The sequence below is a fragment of the Physella acuta genome, unplaced genomic scaffold (genome assembly GCF_028476545.2).
Source record: "Physella acuta isolate Inbredline_101_S28 unplaced genomic scaffold, ASM2847654v3 ptg000077l, whole genome shotgun sequence".
NCBI classification, from domain to species: Eukaryota; Metazoa; Mollusca; class Gastropoda; family Physidae; genus Physella; species Physella acuta.
Window position 1 is genome coordinate 41,029 of NW_026731597.1, and position 21,344 is coordinate 62,372.

Below are 21,344 nucleotides of genomic sequence, written 5' to 3' on the forward strand. Positions count from 1 at the left end.
GTGTTTGTGTATTTGTGTCTTTGTGTGTCTGTGTGTGCTTGTGTGTCTGTCTGTGTGTGTGGACATGGTTTCCAAAACAAGATTAAGCTAAGACCCTTAGCACTTTTTCTCATGACTGGGTCGCTGTTTGACCACCCCACACCCTCTTACCCACCCCACACACGTTTACCCCCCCCCCCCCCCCCTCACCCTAGTGCTCTTGTGGCCTGGGATGTCGACGGATGGGATCAAACAGTACGCCAGGATAAACAAACAAAGCAAACAAATTGAAAAGTGCTCTGTCAAGTGCTTTCGATTGTTATTTTTTTTCTAAATCTTGTTCTTAGAAACGAAGAATTAGATAACAACATCAGCATCTTTTCCCATTCATGCTCAAGACACACGTAGCAGATGAAGTAGAGTTCATCTGTTTCAGAGACCTCGGCATATGAAGGGATACTGTGGTCAGCAATGATGCCCATACACCTTAACTTAAGTTCGAGTTAGGCGGACTCAGTGACATTCTACTGACTTGAACCCGGATTCGAACTCGAGACTTTCGGGTTACCAGTCTAATTCTCTACCGCTGGGTCACTCCGCCCCATAGTTGACAACGTAACAACGTCTGTTGTGTAGGTTCGTCGATGTGGTGGAAGAGGAAGGGGATAACGACAGATTGGGAAACGTCTGCTAATGGTCAACTGTTTGCTGGGGTATGGCACAGGGGAGGACAACTCGCCAGGAAATATTTTAATTAGAGAGAGATAGAGAGACAAAGTTAGAGAGGGAGAGAGAGAGCGAGACAGAGTAAGAGAGAGATAGAGAGAGAGAGATAGAGAGAGATAGAGAGACAAAGCTAGAGAGAGAGAGAGAACGAGACAGAGTAAGAGAGAGAGAGAGAGATAAAGAGAGACAAAGTTAGAGCGATAGAGAGCGAACGAGACAGAGTAGGAGAGAGAGATAGAGAGAGAGACTATCCTGATAGATGCGTTCATCTTTATATTTTTATCAAGGTTTCTGCTTAATCAATTCCACCTTTGATAGTACAATTATAAACAGAAGCGGGGAAATTAAACCATCAACAAATGCTAAATACCTCATTACCATAATCGAAAATCAAAAACATAATTAAGAAAAGATCATAAAATATTAGGCAATATAATTGATCGAGTCGCCAGCGTTTTATCGACATAATTAATTACCCAATTAATTATTCCTGTCGTGAATAACAAACTGACCTCCCCGTGTAGTAATTTCAGTAATTTCAACGCCCCTCCCCCCCCCCCCCCCCCCACCTCGTTACTTCTACCCGAAAGCGCAATCAAAGCTATAAAAAATTCACATTTCAAACCAAAACGAAACAACAAACAAACAACTAAAATATAAATAATCTGCTGCAAAAATAGTCTAATTTTATTTTGTCTGGTGTTAAAAATGTGTTTGCATGCGATTTAGGACAAATGAGAGAGAAAAATGTGCAAAAAAAATTTGACAAAACTGATCTGCTTCAATATTTTTTGATCGATACTCCCCCAAAAATATCCGATTTGATTGTGTCTCGAATCCGGTGCACACAGTTTTCAAAGGGCAGCTGGTACTTCCGGTTGTAATCGATTAGTTAAGGACAGGAGCTGGCGATAAAACAAATATGGCGGCGCCGGCAGACGACACGATAAAACAACTGGGAAAACTTGGGGCGAGCTGAAGTGTAAACATGTAGAGATCTAAGTGAAGCAGATATCGTATAAATATGTTAGATTCTTCCTGTGGCGTAACTAGGGGGTGTGCAGCAAGCTTAGAGGGGGGGGGGGGCACTTTTCATAAAAATAATATAAATATGGATGAGAATGTTAATAGTAGCCTACTTCCTTGTAATTAGGCAAGATATGAGAATGTCTAGGCAATATTTCATTCACATCGATGTTAATGAAACAGATGAACTCTACTTCATCTGCCCCATGTGTCTTGTGCACGAACGGGACAAGAAGACGATCGATGTTAAACTAGTCATTGGACATCTTTTTCACCTGTCGTAGCCGGTACATTTTCTTTCTGAAGTATCTACTGTTAGGGGACGGTGTGGTCGGATGGTAGAGCGTACAACTGCTAAGCCAAAAGTCTTGAGTTCGCATCCCGGGCTCGAGTTTGTAAGACTCTGAATCACGTCAGGTAAAGTAGATATGTCTGGATTATATGCTGACCACACTATCCCTTTCCCGATGTCACGAAACAGGTGAACTCTACTTCATCTACCCCAATGCATCGCTAGGTTTCGGAGGGTAACTTTATAAAGTTGAATCTACGTTTAATATTTATATAAACTTTTATATCAATACACCACTTACGTTATTTCTCTATTTCAGGGTGTTCGTATTTAACCTAGCAATAATCCTAACCCGATAGTGTTAATACCCCACAAGTGTCAACGGATCACTGGGCACTTATGCTGTAGAATTCTCATTGACGGTCTGACCGGACTATTGTATTTCAACAACAGCCAGCTCACTAAGGGGTAACCTGCCAATCAGCTGATCGGATCGATCGTTACGTTCCTATCGATCACAATCAGGAATAATAACAGGAGAAGTTGATGAGTTATAAGAGACAGAGAATGTTGCTGCGGAGAAAATTGCTCTCGATTAAGCTCGAAAGTCAGGAGTTTTCTTCACCGCAAAAAACTTTATAGAAGAGTTTTAAAAGTTTGTGTTTTATCTACAAGCATGAGTTGTCCTATAAGACAAGCGATTGAGGAGGACTTAAGGAAGAGGGCAGAGGGTGCCTCCATCAACACGGAGGGACGGGGCACGCACAGCCCTCGATCTTTGAGCAGCCCTTCGATGGCCAAAACCAGCCCTAAACTTCAGCTCCGAGCTGGCCATGATAAAGATGGCCCGGATGGTTGCGTCACCACAAGGTCACTGACCTCGTCCAAGTCTTCCAGTTCCGGGGAGATCCGAGTCATGAGGAAAATCTCCCCCGCCCACCCCAACCCCATCCTCAACCTGACCCGGAAGGTCTCGCCCCCGCATCCCAACCACGTCAAGTTCTACACGGTCAGCGAGGACACGCCCAGCCGATCGTCCGATGACGTCACTTCCGAGTCCAGCACCCACGGGTCACTGGAGGGCTCGCCCAGGAAGAGGAAGATCAGCAGCATGTCGACGTCATCACTGGGGTCGGAGGGCGAGAGTGAGCAGAGCGGGGAGAGGAAGGTGGATATTACAAGCCTCATCGAGGGGGTGGGGACACTTATTATCCCAGCGGTAAGTCATTAACATGTCAGTAACAGGTCATTAACACATAATTAACAGGTCATTAACAGGTCATTAACACGTCATTAACACGTCATTAACACGTCATTAACACGTCATTAACACGTCATTAACACGCTATTAACACATAATTTAATTTACATATCATTATAAACAACATTAACACATCATTAAAACTTCATTAAACATCATTAAAACATCATTAACATATCATTAACACATCACTCAAGTTATAATTGAACACTCTAGTAATAATGCAACTCTTTTGTAATAGTATATCACTCATGCAACAATAGAGTTCTTAATTGAAGTAGTAATGCATCACTAAAGTAAAAATACATCACTCACGTTATAATAATACATCAATCAAATACCTAAACATTACTTAAATAACTACATCGTTTAAATAGTTTTAAATCAATTAAATCTTAAACGCATCTACCATTCGTTTAATTAATTAGAAGTTGCATGAACATATAGCATACACACTGGTATTAATGTTTAAACCCGGATACATATATACTTATAGTTGTAACTTTGTTGTCTTTATTTAAATTTGTTTCAATATCACTAATTTAATTCACCATCCATTGGTCGGCGTCCATTAAAATGTCAAAGAACTGACTCTGCGTCACTTTCAACTTCTTTCTAATCTACCTGTCAAGTTAAAACTGCCGAGAAGCTTTCTATACTTCCGGTCAAGAATATTTAAAACTTAATACCAATAATCGACAACGATTCTGTGTAAAATAAAAATAAAAATTACAGTGATGCAAATCGTGGATCCAAACCTAGAGCATCAGAAGTGATGCTGTTGGTGTAACTGCTGTAATGAACTGGCACACGTAATTGCCCTTAAAGTATACATAAATTAAACAATTGTTTATAAGTTATCAAAATAGAATCCACTCCATTGTGAGTAAATGGTAGTTGGTGGACTTAAGACATGTCGCTGTTGAAGGTTAAGACAAATGATTAATATCCTTCAAAGTTATTTAATGTAAATATGTATACAAAAATTATACATATGTTTCCCTAGTGTTGCATACCTCTCAATCTTTCAAAATCTCAATATGTTAATACAAAAATCATTTTGCTACATAGCGAAATAATGAGCGAGAAGTTTTCAACATTTATGTTATTCATGACAATTGCAATAACGTACACCTTCAAAGCTAACCTAGCTTGATTGAACCTAACCTGACCCAACTTACCCTGCCCCGATTGTGAATGCTGTTGAAATATCCAATCCATCACGCTAAAAATAGAAAATAAACGTTATTCACAGAGTCAATAATCTAACTTCTGTACTCCTAACATTTTCTTTATTTAGCTCGGAAATTTTTAGTTTTTCTTCCCTGTCTATGCAGGTTTTCTTTGAACCTCATACAAGATAAATAATTCCGTCAATCGACAACCGCACATCAAAGACACGATGAGCAAATAAATCAGCTGATTGTGGCGAACTATTTGATTGGGGGAAATATTCAATCACAGAGAGTCATTTCTTGCACAAAGCGGTGTCCAAAAACTATTTTACCCGGGATAATTGTTTATCCATTTTCGTTTTTTTTTTTACTTCTTCTAGCTGCACCGTAGGAACTTTTTGAAGAATACGGACGTTGTATTTTCCAGAACACCGACAAGCCTTGCTCAACTTTTGTTTTCAGTGTAAACGATGCGCCCGCTATGAATAGCCTCGTTAAGCTTGTTGGCTCAGGCACAATAGCCTCCTCCCCCCCCCCCCCCAGGTGAGTCTGGGAAATCCCAGGTGAGATAAGAATCCGATACCTATTCGAATAGTTCCGGACGTCTCCTGCAGATTGAGTTCAATTCATTTTCCTGTTCACGTGTTGCGCCGGCCTTAACGACGTGTTTGTTTACCTTAGGGGTCAAAGGTTAAGGAGGTATTCGTTGAATGGTGGGGGGTTTGAGGTGAAACATAAATAAATCCCAGTATCGGTTATCTTTGCCTTCCGTCGTTTCGCCAGTAGTTCTGATAATAGTTTTATTTTGATACTCAAATTCATAGTCCAAGATCTCTCGCCCTCACTTATACGGTCAATATTCGCTAAAGCTTTTGCTCATTAGCCAGATAGACTTAAAAAGGGTCGAGAATTGAACATTCTCTCACACATGTTACCTGCCGCTAGACTCGCAGGTTTCTTACAGGCTTTTGAGCAACCCCCCATTTCCCCCAGTGCTTGGCACCACCTGTGGATATCAGGGTTGATGCGACCAGGGAACGAACTACAGTCACGAACCCGGGTTTCGAACTCGTGATTTTCACGTTAGCAATTGATACGATCAATTAAGTCCATAATGTTTCCCTATCTCTTGCAAGATACAAACTAGTAGTGACATTATATGGCCAATCGAGATATATTTAGTGACTGACATTAATTTTTCAGTAGCTTTAGTTACCCAATCTAAATTTAAAAACAGGGAAAACATGGATATGCAGCTATTTAAAAATTATTTTTGGAATATTTTCCAAACCATGTTTTTTGTTAAATAAATAAGTCAGGAATGAAACATGACGTCACTGACTGTGTACAGATCCTTCAGGGCTAAAACAAACTTGATTTTTTTTTTTAAATTTGAGTTTTGATAGACGGTTAATTCTGGCCTTCTCTGTGATTGATGTAATAGTTCACAGACTCTTAATAAACGAAGTTCATAGTTTACTGAGCAGATTTGTGTTCAGAGGATTATCTCTGCGCGTGGGCATGGGTTTATCGCTAATCCACTAACACGTTACATAAAAAAAAACAGCACCTTTGAGATAAAAGATTGACAGTTTTGTCTAAAGCTGCTAAATCTGTCTCGTCAAGATCAAACAGGTATTTCCAGACGCACCGATCAAGGAATAGAAAGTTTGCTAGTATTTGAACGTTCGATAAAACGGCTCTATAAAGCTATTTGGCGTTCTTTATAGATGTGCTGGAAACTATATTTAAACCACGAATCAAAAGAACACATGATGGCATTATAAAACTACATCTTTGACGCAACTATTTGAGTTTTTATTTTATTAGACACATAAAACTACATCTTGAATGCAGCTATGTCAGTTTTTATTTGAAATCACGCAGCCATTCTAAAAGTAAAGTTCTGCAAATTGCTGTTTTTGTATTTAATACACAAGACGCATTCAGACATTGTAAAAATAATATTTTTCAGATTGATAAGTTTGTTATTTAAGTTTTATATAAACAAAATTAAGGGACAGTACACATTTATGAAACATAAACATTCACATTTATACCAAACCATTATTAATATAACGTTCTATACTTTATAACTAGACCACCATCCTTCAGTAATTTCCTTATAACAGGAACCAAATCGTTTCCCAAATACACATAAATCACACTATTTAAAACTAAAATAATGTGAGAAGAATAACATCAGTTTTGAGAGTATTGCATTTAATACTTGTTCATAATAACAAACAGTAAACCCTTTTAATATTTTATTGTTAAAAGAAAAGCCCACACATAAATTAATGGTAGTATACAAATGTCTTATTCGTTTGAATTTCATGAATGTATTTGTCGTGGGCAATCGAAGAAGAGAGCAGCTAATTTTAGCTTCTAAAAATTATTCCATTGTGTGTGATCTAGATCAAAATGTAAACAAAGAAGATCTATAGTTTGTAGCGGTGCTCTGTTATTTGTTTGTGGAACAACGGTTCCCACTAAATGTTAACGTTAGGAACACTGGTTCCCAATCATTGTTTACGTGAGGAACAGCGGTTCCCAATAATTTTTACGTGAGGGATAACAGTTTGCAAAAATGTAACTGTTACTTGTTTTTTTTAAATTAGGTAATACATTATTTTTTTCCACAACTTAAATTCCTTACATTTTATAAATTTTGTTCGGTTTATGTCAAGATCAAATTAAATGTCGGCAAGCTAATTAAGAACAACTAAAAGTTCAAGCTTAAATGACCAAATATACCGATAAAACACGACAACATTCGATTACTTGTTTATAATGTTTCGACTATTTAAACTTTTATATGTTGTCCTGTAATCGACTACTTAATTTCCTCTCTGTTCTCTTACATCCCTTCACCTCATCCATATTTCAATGAATTTTTCTCTGTCCTTTATTTTGCGTTTCTCAACAACCCTACTCCCGCTTTCTATGAGGTACACGTACCCCAAACTGGGAACCGCTGGAAGTCCCCCCGCCCCCCCATCCCCGAGCAGTAGAAAAGATATTTTTGCAAGTGCCAATCAACGGCACTTAATTTAATAAGTGGGGCATCGCGTGCTGTATCGGCTAAAAAGTCTGCATCCCCCGCCATCACATTGTCAGTTTAGACTCCCGCCCCGTGCTTATATCATACAACGTTTTGATTTCATCTCAAGCTTCCGACATGTTACATAAAAGACAGAATTTTTATAATTATTTGGTGACATAAAAAGCGAAAGAAAATTCTAGAAAACAACTTTTCAAAAATAGAATAAAAAATAATCACGTTTGTTTCTAAGATTTCAAGTAAGAAAAAATACCATAAAGTCAATAAATTAGGTGGATAGATTGTAAAATTCAATTTGTGTAAATAAAATTAAAAATTACGTAAGATAATGATTTTCATTTATAAGCGTATTTTCTTAAATGTATATCAATGTCCTTTAAATACTTAAAGTACTAAATCGGGTGGCTTTGCTAAAAAAAAGTGCATATAACTAAAGTTAATCTATGTTTTTAACTTTAAATCCTAAACGTTTTGATGGACTGTGAAGGTGATGGCGTGGTCAAAACAATATGTCTAGCTGTCATTTGGCGTGGTCAAGACATATCTAGCTGCCATTTGGCGTAGTCAAGACATGTCTTGCTGTCATTTAGCGTGGTCAAAACGTCTTGCTGTCATTTGGCGTGGTCAAGACGTCCTACTGTGATTCAGCGTGGACATCACCCAGGTTTGCATTCCCTTTTTTCACCATGCTCGGTACTTGTTAATACTGATTCGGCTCACAGATCGCCCTACTCAATTCTGTACCCGAACTGGATTCTGTATCCCAACCGGAAGCTTCCAGAATAGCCGCCCCAGGCTGTGGTCACGATGTCATATCACGTTCAAAAATACAAAATTGCCGATATATTAAAAAAAATAAAGTTGTAGATTTTGAAAGCAGAACAAATCCCTATATAAATCTGTAATTATTTAAGCATTTGGCTGCTGATTTTTCGTGCTCTTTTCCCATGATTACAAAAACAAAACAAAATTAGTAAATAAAAAAAGTAACGAAACCACATTTTTACAACCCTGATTTTGATTGGTTGGCCTATCGTGTCATGTGATATCTCAATTATCACGATAATTAAACGAGTATCCCCTGGATCAGCCAACAAAACAAAATATTGGATTGGATGTAATTATTGGATATTTACATACCAAGATTGAAAAACCCCTTCCCTTATTTGCCTCCAAGTTTTTCTTATCCAATGGCATCCATGTTGATGAGGTCTAAGATTAAGCAAATAAGGAATCGTCTTAGTAAAAGATCGCAGTGATAATCGTCTGCACGATTTTTTTTTATGTTTGTTGTGTGGTAATCGATTACGGAGATAATTAGGATTTTTTTTTGGTTGCGCTTAAAATAATTAGCTGGTTGATTGGGACGGGGAAATGGAGTCGGGTGACGTAGGAGGCTATGTGTAAGGAGAGGTGGTATGTAAGGAGTGGTGGTATGTAAGGAGAGGTGGTATGTAAGGAGTGGTGGTATGTAAGGAGAGGTGGTATGTAAGGAGTGGTGGTATGTAAGGAGTTGTAATATGTAATTAGATGTTGTATGTAAGGAGTGGTGGTATGTAAGGAGTGGTAATATGTAAGGAGTGGTGGTATGTAAGGAGTGGTGGTATGTAAGGAGTTGTAATATGTAATTAGATGTTGTATGTAAGGAGTGGTGGTATGTAAGGAGTGGTAATATGTAAGGAGTGGTAATATGTAAGGAGTGGTAATATGTAATGAGAGGTTGTATGTAAGGAGTGGTGGTATGTAAGGAGTGGTAATATGTAATGAGAGGCTGTATGTAAGGAGTGGTGGTATGTAAAAAGAGGTGGTATGTAAGCAGAAGTGGTATGTAAGGAGAGGTGAAATGTAAGGAGAGTTTGGTATGTAAGGAGAGGTGGTATGTGAAGAGTGGTGGTAATTAAAGAGAGGTGATATGTAAGGAGAGGTATGTAAGGGGTGGTTGTATGTAAGGAAAAAATGTATGTAAGTAGAGTTGGTATGTAATGAAATGTTTACATGGAGAGGTTGTATATAATTAGATGTATAGATTGAGAGGTTGTATGTAATTAAATACTGTTAGTAATGAGTGGTGGTATGTAAGGAGACGTGGTATGTAAGGAGACGTGATATGTAAACAGAGGTGGGTATTTAAGAAAAATCAATACCTAAGGAAAGACTGATATGTGGAGAGGTGTTGTGTAACCAGATGTTGTATGTAAGCAGATACTGTATGTAATGAGAATGGTATGTCATTAGAATTGTTTTATGTGTCGCCCTCTTACATAGGACGCATCGTATTACATGACCGAACTCGAGATTGTACAACTAGGAGGCGAACCGTCTACCACTCGACTACATCATTCCTTTCATATCGTGGGGCTAAAATGTAACGACATTTCAAACGATTTACTCTCCTCTTTAAATACAGTTCCAGACGACATATGTAGCATGTGTATTTTTGTGTGAACTGCCAATGTGAGCCGCACCGCGAGTATCGAATGTTCTAGAATCTCAAGGAAAGATCTGTCTATTTGTCCCTGCCCTCTCCAGCAGAGAAGAGTTCATTTTAGCAAAGTTTCCTCGTCTAGTGGTCATTCACGCGCGGACCGGAAGTGTTTGTCCTGCCCCGCCCACCTCCAAAAACCCGGTTGTCTTTTCTCGGTGGTTCGGAGATTCAAAGAACGCAGAATTTTTTTTTACTCCCCCTTCATAGCCAAGGGGGATAATGACGTAATTATAACTCAAAATGCATAGACACTCAAAAAGAATTTTCTAGCAAAAAAAATCCACACATCACTTTCAGCAACCAACTAAACGTTTTGAGCAACCCCTTTAGGTCTTCAATGACAGGTTGCCAACAACCCTACCGGGGACACCATTAACAGGCCACCAACAACCCGCGGGCAACCAGCAATGGTTATTGACAACCCTTTCAGCTATGTACACAAGGAGCATTGAGTTCCGGGTTAATCCAAATATCAAAAAGGTGTGAGCAGATCTCTGAGACCCGTCTTGTGTGTTCTACTCCATCACGTGATGCGGGTCAACAAGTGACATCACTTTTGATGACGTCTCAGGATGAAGTTCTGTAGCCTAAGGATACATCAAATAGTTTCCTTTTAACAGACAACTGTTGACAAAGTGTTATGTATTACTTAGATGACTTACTTGACTTAGTGTGATTTACTACATGTGGGTTATATGGCCCCAACAATTATCTTCTATTTTGTCCAGCCCGCAGCTAATAGGGCTGGTAAGTAGGTCACCAACCAGTTCTATGGCTCATGCAGTGTTTATTGAGCCGTAGAACTGATTGGTGACCTACTTACCAGCCCTATACTTTGCCGTCTCCAAAAACTTTAAACACGTATTTCAAGATGCCCTTAAATAAGTCCTACTGATTTCAATAATCGTTTTTTTACACAAAGTCTAAAACTAAATATCAATAGTTCATGATTGATAATGTTGTATGAATGGATGAGGTAGATATTCCAGACGTCTGCATCGACGTATGAACAAAACTTGTTTTTTAGATGTCACAGACAATGGACAAGTTTTTTAGATGTCACACAAAATGGACAAGTTTTTGCGATGTCACACAAAACGGATAAGTCCTTCTTGTCACCTACAAATAAATATTCAATCAAGTCTGGAGGACACCCCCCACCCACCCCCACCCCTCCCCCCCCCCCCACCCCAGCCCTCCTGTGCTTAAGTCGAGAGTATTTGTCCACTGGTCAGCCGGTACGTGCCGTCCATAATGTGGTCAGTTATGGGATTTGCTTAGCCAGACCTAATCGATGGCCGTGCAGCCATAAAGCTAAAGAGCCACCGAGAGTCTCCGGGCAGCCAAAAGCCGGCGACTAGACAAGGGGGAGACGAACGTGGGGCAGGACAAAGAGAGTTGCGTGGAGATAAAGTACTTACCGCCGCAGTAATCCATCTCTAATTGGATACGATTGGATAAACGTTTCAGTCGGCGGGTCGTCTCAGATTTTGGTTTTACTTAAAACCATAATTTCATAAGTGATTTGTGTTTTTGTAGTGGCGGTCTTGTGTCGTATTTTGGACAACAGTACAGTATTCTCTTGTCTAAAATGTGTTACGACAGTTTTTTTTATCCACACCGTGTTACAACAGTGTTGTGGTCTTTTCTAGCAATCGAAATCCATCTAGTATCAATCAGATCGATGACAATCTGTAGTTGATTTGTAGCAAAACTCTTATTAAAATGAAATGCCATTTTACCATGTAATATCATTTCACTATGAAATAACATTTTATCATGAAATACCATTTTACAATTTTACAATGAAACACCACTACATGATGTACCAAGAAACCATAAAATAAAATTAAACGATGAATTATTCTCTAATGAAATACCATATTACCAGGGACTATCTTTCTAAAGGAAAGTTTACAAATATCAGAATGTGATCAATGTAATTTTTGATGAGAATCGTTTTGTTCAGGGAGAAAACTTTTGATCAACCATGAACAAGGCAACTATTGAACAGACATTTCCTAGTTTCACTTATCTATTTAACAGCACTGGTACCGCGTTCTGACCCTCTTTAATGACCTATTACCCAACAAGTCCTTATTGCTGAGACTCTATTACACAACCCATATTACCCAGTCACCATTACCCATTCCCCATTACCTCGCCCCATTACCATTACCATTGTCCCCCATCCACATTACACAGCCCTTGTCCCCCATCCCCATTACACAGCCCCTGTCCCCCATCCCCATTACACAGCCCCTGTCCCCCATTCGCCCATTACACAGCCCCCCATTACCCAATCCCTGTCCCACATCCCCCATTACACAGCCCCTGTCCCCCATCCCCCATTACACAGCCCCTGTCCCCCATCCCCCATTACACAGCCCCTGTCCCCCATCCCCCATTACACAGCCCCTGTCCCCCATCCCCCATTCCCCAGCCCCTGTCCCTCATCCCCCATTACCCATCACCTACTACACCTCACGAGAAATAAACCTAACCCCATTGCATCACCCCATACGAAACAACCTGTGGCTCGCACTAGTCTTATCAAACCCAATTACCGCCGGCCATCTGGGCAACTGGCTGCTGACCTGATTGGTTTCGATTTCGATTTTTAACACCTACTCTCTATTGAACCGAGGATCGATTCAGACGACAGACACAGTGACCTTCAATGACGGTCAAGGACAGACGCTGCGACCTTCAGACTAGACTGTGGCTTCGTGATGTCGCTTTTAATTGTTTCGTTTCGATAGTTATACTTTTTATTTTACGAAAATAGAATTGTGCGTTGTCTTATTTGAATGTAGAAAGTTTTCGTTCTTTTGATTTATTTTGTCTTTATTGTTTTCTTAATTTTTAAAACTGTTGTTTCCTCCGAATTGTTGGCGCAATAATTTGACACTTATGCAGTGTGTATACAATGTTAACATTTTGTACCAAACTTAAAGCCAATTTAAGTGTTAATGCTTTTAATTTGTTAAAAAGTAACACTTATTCCTAAAATGTTTTAAGTTTAAGTTGGCAATACTGTTGTTACTGGACGGAGCACCCCAAGGGAATGTGTGTAGGTAGGTGTGGAATGTGTGTAGGAAGGTGTGGAAGGTGTGTAGGTAGGTGTGGAATGTGTGTAGTTAGGTGTGAAATGTGTGTGGGTAGGTGTGGAATGTAAGACAGGGAGATATACTTAACCCTTAATCTAATTATACAGAATAAACATACTTTATTATATATTAATCACATAATACAGACCTTTTATCTGTGGATAATTGAAATCAGAACAATGAAATCAATGTTTTGAATATTTTGTAATTTCCCCCCCCCTCCCCCCGTATCTTTACAGCACCCCATACAACTTTTGCAATTCCATTCTACAATTTCCTTATCGAAAGAAGCACTCATGTAAAATAATGTATCTATGTGACAAAAATGCACGGGCATATTTTATTCATCTAATAGCCGCAGTATCTCACACGAGTATGATAGATGCACGCTCGAGTCTTATCGAGGCTTGTCAAGGCGTGAAATCTATCCTCACATAAATATATAGATACGGGGGTGCTATCTCGTTAGGAGGAAGGGAAGGAGGGAGGGAGGGAATGAGGCAAAGGGTCGTTTATGAGTTGGTGTTTGGCTTTTTTTTTTTTTTGGTGACTTTTAAACCACGAGTGCTGATGTTTTTTTTTTTTTTAAATTTTATTTCGCGAGGTAATTTTTATGTAAAAGTTGAACTTTTATTTTATTTTTTAGACATGGAGTGTACAATGGAGATATAATATCCCAATATAGGGCCTACCTTATCCTCCACTAAATCAGTCTGTTAGTAGCTGTATGCCAAAAACACTTTCCCGATAATCACTTTCTCACATTCAATATTTAAAGTCCTATTTTTTTAAAGCCATATTCATAAGTTTCTAAAATCATATATATATATATATATATATATATATATATATATATATATATATATATATATATATATATATATATATATATATATATATATATGTGTGTGTGTGTGTGTGCATGGATATATGTATATATATATATATATATAGGGTTACATAGCAAAATCTTCTAAAAATCGATGTTACATGTCTAGACAACCATTGCTATCCAATTAAATTTTGACAATCGACAGGTTCGATTCATTATTTTCAACCACTTGTGTGACCTTTTTTGTCCGTTTATTTTTTTATATTGTCGTTTTATATCCTAGTCTCGTTAGCCGACGGGTAACGTTACTAGTATTGTATTGACGCGTTCAGCCAATTACAGAGGAATGCAAACAGACAACTCGCTGGCTACACTGGCTGAAATATTCATAGTGCCTTGATGGGCTTGTAGTGGAGTTTTGATCACTTGGGGCCTTTTTGTTTTAGGGATAGAAATCGGTGGCTCTGTGTTTTTTTTGTTGATATTTTACTCCGGGTAAAAAACCAAATCCCAAACTATTATAAAAGTAAAGCCTCATTGGCAAGATAATGCCATGGTTAAATGTTGACGTCATAAATTAGCCTATTGTTAAATATAGAAGAGGTTTAAGTTAACTGTTAGGCGTAGGTAATGTATGTAATCCTTGTTTCTATCACACTGAACACAACTTGTGTTTAACATTAACAATGTTGCTTCCAGACTTTTTTCTCCGAGGGGGGGGGGGGGTTGGAGGCAACTAAAATTTTCGGGGAGGGCGGACTAAAATTTCGGGGGGGGGGGGGGGCGGCGGACACTGTGAAAAGTATATATTTTCTTTATAATTTCCATGTCGTTCGGAGGTGGGGGGGGGGGGGCGCAATAGACTTTCTTCGGGAGGGGGGGGGGGGGAGGGGCTGAGGCCCCCCGGAAAGATGCCTGGAAGAAACTTTGAGCATCAACTTGACAACGAATCAGAAATTCCAAGCTCTTTTTCTCAAATCTGTTGGTTTTTCAATAAATAAAAACAAAACCATTAAATAAAAAGTAATCACAGCCCCTTAGAATTATTTTATGATTGTAAATAAGACAATTTTTTTTGGCCCATAAAAAACTAGCTTATTTCGATAGCAGCGAGAATTTCATCTAAAAAATTCAAATGTATAGTTTGACAAATTCTTCTTGCCTCTTGTTTCATTTTGCTTTTCTGGAGGAAAAGGAAGGGGGGGGGGATGGGGGGGGGGGGCTTGCACTGAGTAACGGCTAAATAGCTGCATAAATTTTTCCCGTGAAATCGATGTCACGTGATAGCCGTAAGATTGGGAGTGTTCCCTAGATAAACTTTCACGAGATTCCCCCTCCCCCCCCCCCCCACAGACAGCTAATTTAAAAAGTTGAGTAATGTCAGGTTGGCTGTACCTTAGCAGTGAGTTGGGTCACTTTGTGTGGTATGTGTGGGTGGTCAATTTGTGTGGTATGTGAGGGTGGTCACTTTGTGTGTTATGTGTGGGTGGTCACTTTGTGTGGTATGTGTGGGTGGTCACTTTGTGGGGTATGTGTGGGTGGTCACTTTGTGTGGTATGTGTGGGTGGTCACTTTGTGTGGTATGTGTGGGTGGTCACTTTGTGTGGTATGTGCGGGTGGTCACTTTGTGTGGTATGTGTGGGTGGTCACTTTGTGTGGTATGTGTGGGTGGTCACTTTGTGGGGTATGTGTGGGTGGTCACTTTGTGTGGTATGTGTGGGTGGTCACTTTGTGGGGTATGTGAGGGTGGTCACTTTGTGTTCTATGTGAGGGAGGTCACTTTGTGTGGTATGTGTGGGTGGTCACTTTGTGTGGTATGTGTGGGTGGGTGGTCACTTTGTGTTCTATGTGAGGGAGGTCACTTTGTGTGGTATGTGTGGGTGGTCACTTTGTGTGGTATATGAGGGAGGTCACTTTGTGTGGTATGTGTGGGTGGTCACTTTGTTTGGTATGTGTGGGTGGGTGGTCACTTTGTTTGGTATGTGAGGGAGGTCACTTTGTGTTCTATGTGAGGGAGGTCACTTTGTGTTCTATGTGAGGGAGGTCACTTTGTGTTCTATGTGTGGGTGGTCACTTTGTGTGGTATGTGTGGGTGGTCACTTTGTGTGGTATGTGTGGGTGGTCACTTTGTGTGGTATGTGTGGGTGGTCACTTTGAGTCTGTGGTCACTTTGTGTGGTATGTGTGGGTGGTCACTTTGTGTGGTATGTGTGGGTGGTCACTTTGTGTGGTATGTGCGGGTGGTCACTTTGGGTCGTATGTGTGGGTGGTCACTTTGTGTGGTATGTGTGGGTGGTCACTTTGTGGGGTATGTGTGAATGGTCACTTTGTGTGGTATGTGAGGGTGGTCACTTTGTGTTCTATGTGAGGGAGGTCACTTTGTGTTCTATGTGTGGGTGGTCACTTTGTGTGGTATGTGTGGGTGGTCACTTTGTGTTCTATGTGAGGGAGGTCACTTTGTGTTCTATGTGTGGGTGGTCACTTTGTGTGGTATGTGTGGGTGGTCACTTTGTGTGGTATGTGAGGGGGTCACTTTGTGTGGTATGTGTGGGTGGGTGGTCACTTTGTGTGGTATGTGAGGGTGGGTGGTCACTTTGTGGGGTATGTGTGGGTGGGTGGTCACTTTGTGTGGTATGTGTGGGTGGTCACTTTGTGGGGTATGTGTGGGTGGTCACTTTGTGTGGTATGTGTGGGTGGGTGGTCACTTTGTGTGGTATGTGTGGGTGGTCACTTTGTGGGCTATGTGTGGGTGGTCACTTTGTGTGGTATGTGTGGGTGGGTGGTCACTTTGTGTGATATGTGTGGGTGGGTGGTCACTTTGTGTGGTATGTGTGGGTGGTCACTTTGTGGGCTATGTGTGGGTGGTCACTTTGTGTGGTATGTGTGGGTGGGTGGTCACTTTGTGTGGTATGTGTGGGTGGGTGGTCACTTTGTGTGGTATGTGTGGGTGGTCACTTTGTGTGGTATGTGTGGGTGGTCACTTTGTGTGGTATGTGCGGGTGGTCACTTTGTGTCGTATGTGTGGGTGGTCACTTTATGTGGTATGTGTGGGTGGTCACTTTGTGGGGTATGTGTGGGTGGTCACTTTGTGTGGTATGTGAGGGTGGTCACTTTGTGTTCTATGTGAGGGAGGTCACTTTGTGTTCTATGTGTGGGTGGTCACTTTGTGTGGTATGTGTGGGTGGTCACTTTGTGTTCTATGTGAGGGAGGTCACTTTGTGTGGTATGTGTGGGTGGTCACTTTGTGTGGTATGTGTGGGTGGTCACTTTGTGTGGTATGTGAGGGGGTCACTTTGTGTGGTATGTGTGGGTGGGTGGTCACTTTGTGTGGTATGTGAGGGTGGGTGGTCACTTTGTGGGGTATGTGTGGGTGGGTGGTCACTTTGTGTGGTATGTGTGGGTGGTCACTTTGTGGGGTATGTGTGGGTGGTCACTTTGTGTGGTATGTGTGGGTGGGTGGTCACTTTGTGTGGTATGTGTGGGTGGTCACTTTGTGGGCTATGTGTGGGTGGTCACTTTGTGTGGTATGTGTGGGTGGGTTGTGACCTACTTAGGTCGAGTCAGGTTCCATTTTTATTTTGACATTGTATAATTCCTTATAGGGAGTGATGGTGCAACTCCTGGGGTTTTTCCACTGTCTTACCAAGGGTGTCTAAGACGTAGAAATTTTCCATTAAGATCTGAATGAATGATTCTGATCAGATGACCATCCCAACCAATGGCTACATGAGTTGAGGATAACCTCCCCTGTTGCAGAAGTCTTTAACTGCACCGCACACTCGCCACACGTGGCAGTCTTCCTTTATTAAGCGGTCTATTAGGACCAAGCCGTCCATATTGTCCGGCAATAGATTCTGACCATTTGAACGTGAGAGAACTTAAGTCCTGTGTGTGCTATGCTTTCTTAAGTTGATTTAGTCTTCTAGTATAATATTACTTGTCGCCAAGTGATTCTTGAAGCTATAGCAGTGTTGTGTGACCTGTGGCTATTTTTATACAGTGTTGAAATCTGTGATAGTGTTTTTTCTTACACTTTGTAAGTTGGGTTTTGATATTTTATAAATTAAATATTTTATCTAGTTTAACCTTGTGTTCTGCTACAACTGTGTTCGCTTATTAAAGGTTGTATGCAGATTGGATGAGTGTTAATTTCAATAGTATCACTAGTTTTCCCTAGACATCGAATTCGAGCCCTAGTGTGTCGTTGTGTTAGTGTTCATCCATTTAGGCTTTAAGTCATTTGCATATTACCCCGAAAAAAGAATCCGGGGACGTTCACCATCTATCTGGCTGATAGATAGGTAAACGTTACAAAGTGGGGGCTCGTCCCGGATTTAATCTGTCGTTCCAGTTGTTGGTTATATCAGTTAAATACTAAGGTTAGTTTGATTTAGTTGTTTTTCTATCCAGTGAAGCCGTGTTATTGAAACGCGCGCAGGCTAGAGGTATCTAGGTCAATAGTCAGACGTGTCACGTCCTAGATTGAAGAGGTCAAGTACACGGCCCAACGCTCCGGGTTAAGTTAGTGAATCTAGGCTTGTTGTGTTTTTGAAAGTTAGTGAAATGGAATCTTTTTTGGCTAATCCCACTTTTGAGGAGGTAGAAAAGTTGAGTAGAAAAGTTTTGATTAGTGTTGTCAAGGAACTGAAATTGGATTATTCTGTTACGCAGAAGTCAGAGGTGTTGAGAGATAAAATTGTTGTTCATTTTATTAATGAAGGAGTATTTGATGAAAGTTTGTTAGCTGGTGTGTTACTCCGCGAGGAGAAACCTCTAGAGAAGGTAGAATTAGAAGCTAGAATTGCTTTAGAGAAGGAGAAAGTTGCTTTAGAGAAGGCTTTAAAAGAAAAGGAGTTTGAAACTAAAAGTGCTCTAGAGAAACAGGAGTTAGAGGCTAAAATTGCTTTAGATAAGAGGAGGTTGGAATTAGAGTTTGGTCAAGTTAGTGATGTCACTTCTCTGGTAGATCCAAAAAAGTTGTCGGTGGGGCAAGTGATTGCCAAATTTGGGAAATTAGTTCCTAAATTTGATGAAACAGATTTGGTCGTTTTCTTTAACTCGTTTGAGAGTTTAGCGAAGACATGTGAATGGCCCGAAACTTCCATTACTGCTTTATTGAGCTCGGTCCTTACTGGGAAAGCTGCAAAAACATACCAGGCACTCTCTCACGACGTTCAAAATAACTATAGTTTGGTCAAGACTGCCATTTTGAAGGCCTACGCACTGACGCCCGAGGCCTATCGGACAAAATTCCGAACACTCCGCAAGTTACCCACTCAATCATATGTGGAATTTCTCTTTGAAAAGGAGAAAATATTCTCAAGGTGGCTACACTCTGAGGAAGTTTCTGAGTTTGAGAAACTCAGGTCACTTATCCTAAGGGAAGAATTCCTAACGTCCCTGCCTGAAGAGATACGACTACACATACTGGATAACAAGATAATTGACATCCAGAAGGCTGCTGAGTCGGCTGACACATATATGTTGGTGCATAAGAAACCACCAGCGTCAGGAAACCGCCTCAACCCCGTGCTTCCCCTTTTTGGCAGCAATCCTCCTGTTGGCCAACACTTGAAGGCATCACAGTCCAGAGAGAAACCAAGATCAACTCTCAATCGTCGAGCAGTATGCCAGTTCTGCAAAAGACCTGGTCATCTTGTCAAGGACTGTTACAAACGTCGTCAATATAACAGAGAGGTGGTGCGTACTTCCGCGCACTATGCTCTATCCCCTCAAGCAGCCAGTTCAACTATGAACTCTAGAATTCTAAAGGACTCTAACCCTAAGTGTCCGCAAGAAGGTAGTCAAGTCTCCACACATTATGTGCAGTCACATTTTGACTGTTCTCGCCACCATCCAGTTTCTTCCGAGTCTACCGATCTCGAGGGATCGAGAAAAGTTGACTTTTCATCTTTTATTGCCGAAGCCATCATTAGCAAACCAGGTGATCCGTTGTCTCAGCGGAATATCACCGTCCTAAGAGACACAGGAGCGTCACAATCACTTCTTTTGAAAAGTTCAATGGACATTTCACCAGAGACGAACACCGGAAAGATTTCCATTATCCAGGGAGTGGGGACAAAATCTACTGTCGTCCCTCTACACAAGTTTGCCCTGAAACATCATCTCGTCGAAGGTGAGGTCATTTTAGGTGTGATAGATAGTATTCCTGTCCCAGGAGTTCACCTACTTCTAGGGAATGACCTTGCGGGAAGCAAAGTATACCCCTATACGGTTTCAGACCCTTTGTCAACAGTTCCAGATAATGATAATGAACTGTATCCTGCATGTGCGGTGACAAGAAGCCAGACCAAACAATTGGCTGACACCACGTCTGAACCACACCTACCATCATCGTCAAGAAAGTCGACTCCCAAATTGGAGTCTATGCTTCCAGAAAACACAAGCCTGGGCTTACCCCTGAGAATATCTCAGGAAGACATCATTAAAGCTCAACAAGTCGACGCGGAACTCAAGGCAATGGTCGAAAAATCTCTCTCATCTGACGATGGGGAATATTTCTCCGAGAACGGCCTCTTCTTTCGTCGCGCTATACCAGTGAATGCCTCACCAGCCGAACCATGGTTGGGTAAAAACCAGCTGTGGGTCCCTCCACCTTATCGGCATGAAATACTGAAACTGGCACATGACCATCCAATGTCAGCGCACCCAGGAGTCTCTAAAACGACGGCGAAGATCAAAGAACTGTTCTTTTGGCCCAAAATGAGAAATGATGTGTCGCGTTACTGTAAAAGTTGCACGAACTGTCAGTTAGCCGGAAAGCCAAACCAGACAATTCCTAAGGCCCCTTTGAGTCCGATTCCTGTATTAGAAGAACCTTTTTCTAAAATCGTCATGGACTGTGTAGGTCCCTTGCCTAAAACCAAGGCGGGCAACGAGTACCTACTTACCTTTATGTGTTCAAGTACCCGTTTTCCCGAGGCGATTCCCTTACGGAACATTAAGGCAAAGACTGTAGTCAGAGCCATGACCCGGTTCTTCACTACCTTTGGATTACCTAGAATCGTGCAAACAGATCAAGGCAGCAACTTCACCAGTCACCATTTTCAGGAAGCACTAGCCAAGCTAGGCGTTACCCACATCACCAGCTCAGCCTACCACCCTCAGTCTCAAGGCGTACTTGAGAGGTTCCACCAAACCCTCAAAACCATGCTAAGAACATTCGCTAATAGTAACACCCAATGGGATGAGTCTGTTCCTTGGATTATTTTCGCCGCGAGGGACTGTGTCCAGGACTCTTTAGGCTACTCGCCTTTTCAACTTGTGTTTGGACATTCTGTCCGTGGTCCCCTGAAGCTGATACACGAACGTTGGACAGGTACCAGTGATCATCCAGTGGAAAACTTTGACGATTTTCACGTTCGACTGAAAGCC

The 21,344-nt window shown here is 41.0% G+C and overlaps 1 protein-coding gene across 1 annotated transcript in view; it reads left to right on the forward strand.

Moving 5' to 3' along the window:
* Nucleotides 1-2,699: 2,699 nt before the first annotated feature.
* The window catches only part of LOC131953972 (guanylate cyclase soluble subunit alpha-2), a gene marked incomplete at its 3' end in the record, with an annotated part of 66,297 nt that continues 47,652 nt past the window's right edge, over nucleotides 2,700-21,344 (forward strand). The window contains 1 exon segment of the mRNA XM_059317432.1: nucleotides 2,700-3,242. Within this exon segment, the coding sequence (XP_059173415.1) occupies nucleotides 2,700-3,242 (543 nt within the window).